General features: G+C 38.2%; 1 protein-coding gene across 9 annotated transcripts in view; it reads right to left on the bottom strand.

Moving 5' to 3' along the window:
• Positions 1 to 12,414, bottom strand: part of Baz2b (bromodomain adjacent to zinc finger domain 2B) — a 304,725-nt gene that overhangs the window by 81,894 nt on the left and 210,417 nt on the right. For 7 of the 9 annotated variants that reach the window (XM_028769276.1, XM_028769275.1, XM_028769278.1 and 4 more), the window contains one exon: positions 636 to 824. The exons of the other annotated variants lie outside the window; for them this stretch is intronic. In XM_028769276.1, coding sequence (XP_028625109.1) covers positions 636 to 824 — 189 coding nt within the window. The remainder of the gene's footprint in view (positions 1 to 635; positions 825 to 12,414) is intronic. 9 annotated transcript variants of the gene reach the window in all.

The following is a 12,414-nucleotide window of genomic DNA, read 5'->3' as shown; positions in this document are numbered from 1 at the left end:
TAGATAATAGGACTGCGGAGATAGTTTAGTCAGTTAAGCACATGCCACAAGAGCATGAGGACCAAGATCAATGCCATGTACAAAGTACAAAAAGCCAAGCACACACCTGGGAACAGAGACAGAAATCTGGAGCTGGCTGGCTGGCAGTCTCGTGAACCAGTGAGCTCCAGATTCAAGGGAAAACCCTATGTCAAAAATAAGCATTAGAGTGACTGAGGAAGACACTTGACTTCAAACTCTGGCCTTCCATAAATATATTCCACATGTGTACCCATGAGCACATACAAACACACAGAGACGCATGAAAGTGTACACATATACATTGAACATACACACTCAAAGCTGAGAAGAATTAAAACTGTACACTCACAACACATTTTCTACATCCAATACTTTGGTAAATGAACCAGAAACGCTTGCCTTCATTATCCTGCTCTATGAGAAGTGAGCATCTAACTGAGCGCTGCATGCCCTAACACACGCAGTGCTCTGCTTTGCTGCACCTGATAAAATGGAGCCAATTCTTGCCCCCAGAGTCTAGCACATTCCACTCCGATGCTCAGTTTAATAACCAAACATTGCCTGGACATTCTCAGGCTTTTCTCCTTTCCTTCAACACCATAAAGGTTGTTTACCTGGAAAAGATGTTAGCTGGGGATGTGCGGCTAAGGCTGTGGGTGTACCAAGTGTCCCCAAACCACCAAATTCTGAATGCCCTGAGCTGGCTGAATGTAGACCAAAGACTGGGTGGCTGACCATTGGGAAGGCACTCGGCACTGTGGACAGGTTAAACGGCTGATCCCCAGCTGCTCTGAATAAATGTCCTGGGAAGGGGGAAAAAACACACACTTAAAGTCGTTTAGATAAAACAGATGAGTGTTACCTGATTTCAGCATTCATGAAGCTTACAAATTATCTATTCAATTTTTTATGTTATATTTTCTTCTTTAAGTTATACTCTTCAAACCTTACAGAATGTTTCCAGAAACACAAAACCATTTTAAGGTTACTCAAAATGACTAGCAGACCCTCAGTAGTTTGAATTTCAGAAATTAGAACAGATGCTAAGAAAATAATTTTTGTATTGGAACTAAGTGGTCAGTTTTGTCAATACATGTGCATTGATGTGACATCACATTCTTTTGTTCTTGAGAAAAATAAAAACAAATCTAACACTGAAAAGCTATGAAACAGACCCAACTTGGTTACTTAGTAATCACGCAAATGATTAGCCTTGGCAGAGATGTCACTTTCATGTGCAAAGTCAAAGTTCTGTTCTCTGTCTGACATTTCGTTGAGAAGAGCATCCTGATTCCCAAGGAAGCTTGTACCAGTGTAGTCAAATAGTGCCAAAGACAGCACAATTAATACACTTACTAAGGCGTTTCTAAATAAACTCACAAATCCATTTGTAGTCAGCTGCAGAACAAGAAAAAAAATCTTTACTCACAGGAAATAATCAGGACACTTTGTCCTCTTAATATGAAAACAGAGTATTAAACCTAGTATTCTAGGCACTTTAAAGAATTTACTTTGAATGGTAGGGCACACCTTTAATCCCAGTACTCAGGAGGCAGAGGCAGATCGATCTCTGTGACTGAAGGACAACATGGTTTGTGTAGTGAGTTCTAGACCAGCCAGGACTACTTAATGAGACGTGGACTGAAATAAATTAAATAAAAATAATTTACTTTGCATATTAAGTTGGTGATACACATCTGTAACTCTGCACTCAAAAGGTCAAGGCAGGAGGATTCAAAGATTTAGACCAGCCTGGGTTGCCTAAAGAGTTCAAACCTAGCCTGTGCTAATTAATGAAACTCTTGACTCTTGTAGATGCAGCATAATATCAGTCAAGGGCTTGCCCTAGATTAGGCCCACCCAGGACTCCTTAGGAAAAAATGACCATCTACTTTGTGAATATTACTGTGCTGTAGTGTTCAAACAGAGCAGTACTCTTGTATTATCTCTGGTCTGTGACCACAGATGACATTTTCATTAATTGATTAATTAATCCCTGAAGTAAAATTTAAGTGAGTTATAAATGGGAATACCTTTGCTTATCATTTAGCTGTCTATATCAAATGTTAAATCTGATTTTCTGGTTCTTAAGAGAACAAGGGACAGACCTAAAGACTCCTATAGACTGATTGTTATGTTTTTTTAAGTGAAATAATGCTAATATTTTTATTAAAATAAGAATATTCAAAGAGAAGAAGCATATCTTCTAAAGGAAGAAGTTTGGATTCAGGGAACTGCTCCAGACAGTGAAAGAATAGCTGCTCTCACTGGGAAAGTCTAGAGAGTGTTTACGAGGAAGGAGCACAACAGTCTGTAAGGCAACAGAACAAGGAAGGAACACAAGCGGATTGGGTGGGAAGGGGAGGCAGTGCTTGGGGGCTTGTTTTGTTTTTCACTTGATTAATTTATTAGTTTGTTATGTTGGCACAGGGTTTCCCTGGTTAGCCTGGAACTTGCTATGTAGGCCAGACTAGCCTCCATCTTACAGAGATCTGCTTGCCACTGGTGTCTGAGTGTTGGGATTAAAGGCATGAGCTCTACACCTGGCTAAAGACACCATCTAATCAGTCAATCTAGTTTTATTGTTTAAACCCAGAATAGACAATTAGTGAATTTTTTAAAATCTGAATTGACTCCTGAATTATTAAGGATTCTAGACATTGGCTTTGAAGCTGATTTCAGAAGATAAGAGAAGAACAAATACAGTTAAGTAAACAATCACCATCTCTGCTGCTTACCAACTAAATCGACTTCTTCACTCAGCTGTGCCCATCAAACGTTTTCTTTACAAATGTGTGTGTGTGTGCGTGCGCACATGCGTACATATGTTTCTGACAAATGAGCTAAACTCAAAATTCCAGTTGTGTAAACTATATAGTCATTACTATTTACAACTAAGTACATATATGATATGTGAGCATATGTGTGTGCCTGAGGTAGCATGAGGATACTGTAGGACAAACTTGGTATCATTCTCAGGCATTGTCCACCATTTCCTTCGAGACAGACTCTCTCTCATTGGTTGGCAGCACACTGACTAGATGGGCTGGCGGGACAAGGACCGGGAACCCACGGAGCTCCACTTCCTTGGGGCTGGACAACCACACTAAGTTTCTGATTTTTTCTTTTCTACATGAGTACATGGGAGCTTAAACTCAAGTCCTTACATTTACAAGCATGTTGCTTTTGTTGACAGAGATATCGTGCAAGGCCCATCTCATTTCTACTTAAAAAAGGCAAGTAGGATTCAATTGTACCTGCAGGCTATATGTATGTAACCGTGGCTTAATTTAAAAAAACAACAACTGTAGAACATATTTAAGCTCTCAAAACTACACAAAATATTATGAAAAATTGAAAGCGCTGAAATTAGTGATGGCTAAAACTGACAGAAACAATTTATGAGAACTAATAAATATGCTTAAGAAACATGCATGAAATGTAATTAAATATTAATTTCATTATTTTAAAGGAGGAAAAGAGCTAAATCTTAGTCTCATGGGCAGAAAACATAAAATAACTAAATGCTTATCACTCCTGTAGCAACAGTTAAAAATCAAGAAGATATCTGATCACAGTAAAAGATTTTTAACTATAAAAAAAGTGCTATAAAAGGCAAGTCTGAATGTGTAATATCTTTATTGGGTCTTCTTTTCCTTCCTACAAATGAAAGCAGTCTTAAAGACTTTATTCTGTTTGTTCCCTCTTCCTACTTCCACACCAGCACAGTCTGAACAGCTCAGTGGGAACAGACTCCGTGTCAGACCAGTCCCATGAGCGCAGGAATGGAGTCTCCCTGTACTAGTGCTTCCCCCATTCCTGGATAGTCAGGTCACAGAGGGACTTGACAGACTGACTCCCACTGTGGTACTTTTGTCACACTCTCTCTTGCACTTCAGAACCCCTGAGACAATATACTCTTTTCTGTGACTTGTTTTATATAATACTATCTGTTCTTTACTATATTAAAATATACCGTTCATTACCCAAGAAATATCCCCCTGAATCTCCCCAAATATGCTTCTAAATATTTATATTATTCAACATCTATTTATATTATACCATGACTAGGATATAAAGTTATGAAGAAAAAATTTATTGAATCTTTACTCTGTACAAAACACTCAATGAAGATCTCAGTACCTATTATAGGCAACAGAAAAATGGCTGTCCTTTAAAAGGCTAAACTAATGAAGAGTCACTCTTTAAATTACTAAAAATATAACGTCTTCATTGAAGTTTAGTCACATAAGCAAATTCAATATCTGTACTGTAGCTCTAATGTTTTTACACGGCAAAAAAATCTACTGTTAGGATTACACCAATGCTGCCAGGGCCAAGGGGAAGCCTGTGGTTGTAAACCATCTTAAAATCTGAAGCTATTGCTCACAGGGGAATTATTTCTCTTATGTTCTGAGTGTTGCATTGTATGTGTGTGTCTGTTGTATACATGTTAATATGTATGGTCAGGAACACATGCACGTGTGTGTGCTCATCGTTAACCTTTTCTCCATCACTTTGAAACATTTGTTTTGAGAAAGGTTCTCTCACTGAACCTAAAACTCTACGACTAGCCTGGTGGAAAATGAATTCCAGATGTGCCTGTCTTGACCTCCCCGGCACAGACCACAGATGTGCGTTAACCATGCCTGTTTTTGTTAAGTGTGTGCTGGAGATCACAACTAAGATTCTCCCACTACTGAGCCATCTCCCGAGCCCCACAATGGGAACTTTAAATTGATCACAGATAGCACGACAGCTCCCATTGTCATCGGCAATACAATTGAAAATGTAAATGACATGTCAAGTAAAGCTCATCGCATATGACCAAAGAGCAGGACATGAAACAGAACATGTCAAACAGTATCTATTAACTCTCTAAATATAAAACAAGATTATTTGACTATTAGAAAGTTCTATTTTTGGAACAGTAAATTTATTTCTACATTGATATACCTAATGTCAATATATGCTCCCAAATAAAACTATTCTGATTAAAAACAAGTTTGCTTAAAGAAAATGTCTGCATATTAAAGGGAATATTACTCCCTCTAACTGAAGACGTTCAGTTTGCATGCTGTGCATGCAAATTTTATTTTACTTTTAGTTTTTGGTTTAACCGATGGTAAAGTAACCATGGATAACTTAGATAATGAAAATTTATGTACAGTGAGCGGCAATGTTAAGATTCTCAAATGATAAGCTGAATAGTTTTTAGCACAACTTTTCAAGTCTACTAGGTGACACACTTAAGTTTATTAAAAGCAGAAAGCAAATGCCGATATGTCAGTCACGAGGAATGATATTATAAACAGTTACCAAGCACCTCTGTTACTACTATCAGTGAACAATAAGGACTTTCCACCTCATCGGAAGCAAATAACAATACATAGATTAAAGTAATGCCCTGAGCCTAAATCACCTGTGAGCCAAGACTCCTACCACTTTGGAAAAGTCCAAAAGTCACAGTAAACATAGTTGATATAAGAAATCAGTATGGAAAACATCTAATCTTTAAAAATAGAAACAACAAAATTCAACCAAAGCTTACTATACAGGTTGCCTTTCTGGATGCCAGAACTGCTCTTGATCTTTCAATGCTACTCAAAGTTGCTGCCCCGTGTCTACAACCTTTTAATACTGCCAACATGATTTACATCATTGCAGAATCAGTCTCTGGTTTGTAATCTGTAAAGCTCTGCTAATCCTACAAACTAGTATTCACTCCAATATATCCCGTGGGTCTTGAAATCAGTAATAATGAAGCGTATCAATCAAAACAAACATAACTGAAATTGTTATCAATTGAATAATTCAATTATCAGTTAATACACTGAATTCTTAGCCATTTCAATGTTTAAGTATTTGAAATGCAAAATAAGGAAGCTATGAATTGAACTTTAATTAACAAACAACCAGAAGACTTCTTTACTTCATATGGACAGAGCATTTCTCCACAAATGATCTTTATCTAACTTGTGTACTCTCGTATTCAGAGCCACTGAAACTTATGTGTTAGCATTTAGAAAATGTATGGAGTACAAACGGGTTTTAGTCATTCATTTATTTTTTTTTCTTGAGACAGGAATTCATAATGTAGTACACGCTAACCTTGGACTCAATGCGTGGTTTAGACTAGCAATGTCCTGAAGCCTTTCTGCTTCAGAGTCTTGATCCTGGGATTACAACAGGCATAACCAACCTAGTTTATTTTTATTTCAAGTACTTATTTCCAGATTACTTTATTATAATCACAAAATTCAAAAAGTGACAGCAAGTGCCTGTTTCTTTTCTGTAGCCCCTCCTTTGCTAATATCTTACATAAGTCTATATATCAATCTTCGAAGCCAAGAAGTTAAGCTTAATTAGGCAAAAAAATATATTGGCTTTAATCATATTTCCCATTAACACTACTCTTTGTCCCAAGATTCAAGAATCCTTTATTACATTGAATTTTGTGCTTTTAACTTTCTTCGGTTAGCTACAACTTTTGTCTTGTGCGTCAATGGTGGATATAAACCAGAGATTGGAGTTTGTCTAATGTTTTGTAATGATCAGAATAAGTTCTACATCACTGAGGTGGATACCCACGGCCCATGTTTCTTTGCAGCACTGCTGATGTTAATTTTGTCACTAGATTCACCTGTTTCCTGCCAGGATTCTCCACTGTGAAGTTAACTGTTTCTCTTCAAACAGTGTATTTATGAGAAAAACAAGTCACTAAAAGCATGGGTTGCTTTGGGAACAGAAGCTATTAATTTGTGCCACTTCAATCTAAGATGTTAGAATAATTTCTTTGTAATGAACGTTTTAATTAAATCTACTGAAAGGAGTTAAAATGCTAAAACCCCATATATTTGATATACATTTAAAGCATTCAAACACTGTTTTATTATTAAAAGGAAAAAATAACAGGGAATAATTTTAAAGAAAGCTTTTCTTCAATAAGCAAGAAAATCTGTTTCCCAACAATGAATAGAAACTATTATTCCAGCTTTCAAAACCACACAGAGCATATTACTTTGCTAGGGCTGTCCTCATAGTTTACCACAGCTAGGTGGTTTAGAATAGAAACTACTGGTAAGGCCTAAGTCAGGATGATGGCAGGGCCATGCACCCTTGGCTACCTCTGGAGCACCAGGAAAGGATCTGTTCCATCTTCTCTCCTAGCCTCAGGTGGTCTCCTTTGTCCTCACTGGACAGGTCTTGAATGAGGGCACACCACAGCCCAGAAGGGTCTACTCACTGACTTCTGTGTAACTGGAAGACTCCTGTAAGAGCCCATCTCCAGGTTAAGAGAACATGCCATGTGAAGCACTGTGATCTGAGCTCCAACACATCTTTTCTCTTTGTAAGGAGAAGATACGCTCTAATCCCTAAAACTGGGTTAGCTACCAATATCACTTAACTGATTTGGACATACTATTTTTCTTCAGTAACTTACCACTAAAGTCTCCAACTAGTCCTACCAGTAAGAGGTAAAATAATATTCCAAAAATACTTAGGTTCTTGAGTTCAACCTCCCATTAAATATCCCTCACTTAAGAAAAGATAGGTAAAGACTAAGAAGATAGCTCAGGGAGTAAAAGTCATTTGAAATTACCAAAACAGTACATACCACAGCAAAAATAAATAAATAAATAAATAAAAAATTGCAGATCTTCCTGTCTTGAACCATTTTATTTACATGCCTGTGTTACATCTTTAGAAAACCTGACGGTTTCCCTGATGTCTTGCTTTTCCCTGGCCCATAATTCAAGCTAAGATGGTCAATACAATGAAACCAAAGCAAGAAAACACTGTTCCGCTATTTTCTTAGACCTTTTGTGCTGCACATCAAATCTGCATCCATCACTCCATGGTGAACCTGCCTGCCGGATCCACAGCAACACATGATTCCATTCAGCCATCTAACAAGTTTTATAGTTTTACCTGTGAGCCTAGCCTTTACCAACAGCCCTAGCAACGGCCCACATTTTTATCCTCACAGAAACCTGAGGATGAGTATGAAGCAGTTCTAACATGAACCTGGCATTTAGTGTCTTTTAGGCCTTCCTGATGCTCAAGGGCATCCACCAAGACATCCAATGCATCGCTATGCAGGATGGTAAGAAATGGTGGAAAGCCAGAAAATTATTAATCATCTAATTTTCAAGTCCTAGTTCCGAAAATTTTAACTTTCCTTCTCTTTCTTTCAATGATAGTTCCCTTATGCATTTTGTGCCAGGTTTTAACTGAACACATTCTGTAGAGGAAAACAGAAACAATCCTATACTCTTTAGACATAGGGAAAGGATGGATAAAACAATATCAACTGTGTAATTACACATTGTGAAGAGTGCTGTGGAGGAAACTGATAGGTTCAGGGGTAGATGATAGGGGAGCAGTTACCTAGCCACTCTGATCAGTGGAGTCATCTATAATTAAGGTCAGTACTAGTCAACATTATTCAGAGACATGGAACCTGCAGGAACCACCGATTTATTATGAAGAATCAGCAAATACAATTATGGTGGCCCACCAGGGAAAGCTGTTGCTAGAGATGCCAGAGCTGGAGAGTTGATGGTAAGCTCTCAAGGAACTCAGTGATGCTCAACCAACACTAGGGAGGGCACTTTTCTCTTCTTAACCCACAGATTCAAATGCTAATCTCATGTGAGAATACATTATGAAGACATTCAGAAATAACGCTTAATTCAAGGCATCCTGCATTCCCAGCCAAGTGGATGCAAAGTTAACTTCCACACCATCTCTGAATAACCCAAGATCAAGTATGAGAGTGAAACATACACAGGAAGATGTTTCAGACAAAATCGGGGACATACTTCAGATACTGATCTAGAAAAGAAAGTTTTATATTTGAAGTAAATGGTCAGGAGGCTGAAATACGATAGATCAGAATGAGCAGAACATCAGACAAATGTGAAGAAAGAGGGTGAAGGGCAGTATGTAGCCCTCATGCATTGCACAGGTTGAAATACACAAAACAGCTCATCCAACCTGGCTATGTGAACAGCTAATTTGATGACTCTCAGATCTCAAGAGCTCCTGGGAAAGATGTTGCAGATGAAGGAGCTGTATTTAAACACTAATATGTAGCTTCTTTCCAGTTTTTGGCTCTAGTCCCTCTGATGGACCTGGCCTCCCTCCCTCCCTCCCTCCCTCCCTCCCTCCCTCCCTCCCTCCCTCCCTCCCTTCCTCCCTTCCTTCTTTCCTTCCTTTCTTCTTTCCTTCCTTCACTATCTTAGTGCCAATACAAATCCCCATTGAAATCTCTTTTGCTTTGGTTTGTATCATGTGTTCATTCCACGAGTGACTACATTCTTATCTGAATGTGATGCTTACATTGCCTCCATCACATGGACATAGAGAGTCTGGGATGTGGGGCCTAAGGTTAAAATAAAAATTAAAAAGTTCTTTTCTTTGTTAGCAACAGCTTTGGAAGAGTGTTGAAACAGCCACAATAATGCTATACACGATGGTAATTGTTTCTAATTTATAAAAATGTAAAAAGAAAAAGACTGGCTAGGTCTGGTAGTTACTCTTCTAATCCTAACACTTGGAAAATAGATGTGGAACGATTCTAAGTTTAAGGTTAACCTCTACTACATAGCAGGTCTCAGGGCCAGCCTGTACTTTATAAAAACCAACTTGGGGCTGGGAATACAGCTCAGTCAGTAAAGTATTTGCATAAATTAGATTCCTAGTGCCTATGTGAAAAGCTAGCTGTAGTGCTATGTGCCCTGGAAGGGAGAGAAAGACTGACCCCAGGAGGCTTGCTGACCTGCCAGCACAACCAAGGTAGCAAGCCCTAGGTCCTAGTGAGAAACCACCCAGCCTCAAATGACAAAATAGAAAGGAATATCACCTAGAGAGACTTCCAGCTTTCACTTGTAAGCTTCATGCACGCACACACAGACACAGACACACACAGACACACAGACACACAGACACACACACACACACACACACACACACACACACACGCATGCTTAAAACCAATCTAAATACTGAAAATCATCCAAAAGGAGATCAAAGCCAATGGAGAATGTCTGAAATCTACTTTTGAAAGGCTAGAGAGATGGCTCAGCAGTTAAGAGCACTAGCTACTCTTCCAGAGGTCCTGACTTCAATTCCCAGCAACCACATGGTGGCTCACAACCATCTGCAGTGAGATCTGATGCCTTCTTCTGGTGTGTCTAAAGACAGCTAAAGTATACTCATATAAATTAAATAAATAAATAAATAAATAAATAAATAGGCAAAGTCATTCCCAGCAGATCTGTTAATTGGATATTGCTCTGTTATATAGGCTTTTAAGGTTGGTTCAGGAAGTAGAGTCTGACATGCTGCACTACAGAGTCCACAGCAGGCAGAGCAGCTGAAATTAAGGGGAAATCATAAAGTAGGGAAACCACAAACAAGAGACTCATTGCTGCTTGAACATTTTGTGGATCCAAATGTTTTCAAATAAACAGAGAACAGCAGGAGCATCTCTAAAAATATTATCAGAAGACAGTGACCAGAAAGGTATGATGGCATCAATATTTTCAGATCACAATAAAATCATAATGGGTAACAATTTTTAAAATGTCTATACCAATCAAACCTCACTTAAATAAAAAGATAAGCTGTGTTGTTTGCATATGTTCTCCTAGAGATGACAACCAGAACATCCTGAAAGTAGGACTGTGATGAGCCAATGAGTATGACTGTTCTGAAAAGGGAAAGCTGTGACTTAGCATCTTATGATAACCAAAGTTTACACCAGACACGCGCACGCGCACATGCGCGCGCACACGCACCTACCTCAAGGCTTAGAAGACTTCACTGCTGAATTCTGGCATTTAGAAAAGTAAACAAAATTATATACTCTTCCAAAACACAGTAAGGATGAGGACTCACCCGAATAATATGCAACAGAGAATGACAGGAAGAGGAAAATGGACCAATAATCCTGAGGAGCACTCATGTAGTTTGCCTAATAGAATTTCAACAATGCTTTAAGAAAACAATACAACATAATTAATTGGAATTTGATCCCTGAAGGCTACAAGAATTTATCATATAAAAATTAGTCAATTACTTCACCTTATTAGCAAGATAAAAATCAAAGGCTGTGTCAGCATTTCAATAGATGCAGTCACGTGACAAAATCAATACTAAATTAAATAAAACCTCAAAAGTCAATGATGTCTGTTATTATCAGTTCTATTCAATGTTGTACCAAACAGCAAAAGCTCATGAAGCAAAGAAACAAAAATTACACAGGTTAGAAAGCAAGATAGGCCCAGCGTGAATCCAGATGTATTAAGAAAAGAGATGAATGACAAGTGGGTGCATGCAGATTTGCTCAACATCATCAGTCTTCAGAGAAATACACATTAAAGTCAGCACCAAGTAACCCACGGCTGAAGTTGTGACATACATGTAACATTATATGGACTGAGCATATATACCTTTATATATTTAAAAGTATCTATATAATAATTAAAGAAACAGAGATCACGAATTTGAGCGTGAGCAAGGCGTAAGGTGACGTGGGAAGGGCAGGAGGGAGGAAAGAGAAGACAACGTAATTATGTCTAATTTCAAAAAACAAAAGAATTCATAACCAAAGCCAGCTAGATGCCATAATACACCTACTGTAATGGTTTAAAATGTTCTTCAATGACACACTAAGCACTCTGACTACGTGGTGTCATCTCTTACATGATACTTGTAGAAGATAAATATTACAGCCACTTTAGAAAGACACTTGCCAAATTTCAAAGCAAGCATATACTTAGAATATTCTCTAGCAATCCCCAGCCCAGGTATTTACCCCAGAGAAATAAAAAACATGTGTAAACACAAGGGCTTGTAACTTGAACCCTTGTGATTGCCTCAAGCTAAAACACTCCCTCGCCTGTCAGCCGGCCAATGATTACACAAGTTCTGGCATGGTCATAAAACAAAGTAGTACTAGTAAGATAAAAGAGTGAGCTACTATATAAATAATCATATAAATGTTTTAAAAGAATTATGAAAGACACAAGCCACAAAAGCATGCATGACTTCATTTGCATAAAAGTCCAGAAAACAGTGGCAGACAGCAGGGCCCGCCTGCCAGGCTGGAAATGGATGATCAAACACTGAAGAGAGGGTCTAACCTGGGGCTACAGGAGAACACACAGGCTTTCTCTTTGTGCTAATTTACAATTTCATTCATTTCAAAGCCCAAACATGAACTGCAGAGGATAAACTAAATTTGTTTGCTTATCATATTCATGTTCCAGTGTTAATAGATGGTAAGGTCTCAGAATTCTGGAGTTTTTCAACACAGTGAGAAAACTAACGCAGAGCAAGAATTTACTGCCTAAATGTCCAAATCACTTGAGAATGCTCTAAAAA

Source organism: Grammomys surdaster, unplaced genomic scaffold (genome assembly GCF_004785775.1).
Source record: "Grammomys surdaster isolate TR1022 unplaced genomic scaffold, NIH_TR_1.0 191, whole genome shotgun sequence".
Classification (NCBI taxonomy): Eukaryota; Metazoa; Chordata; class Mammalia; order Rodentia; family Muridae; genus Grammomys; species Grammomys surdaster.
This window is presented reverse-complemented; position numbering and strand designations above follow the sequence as displayed.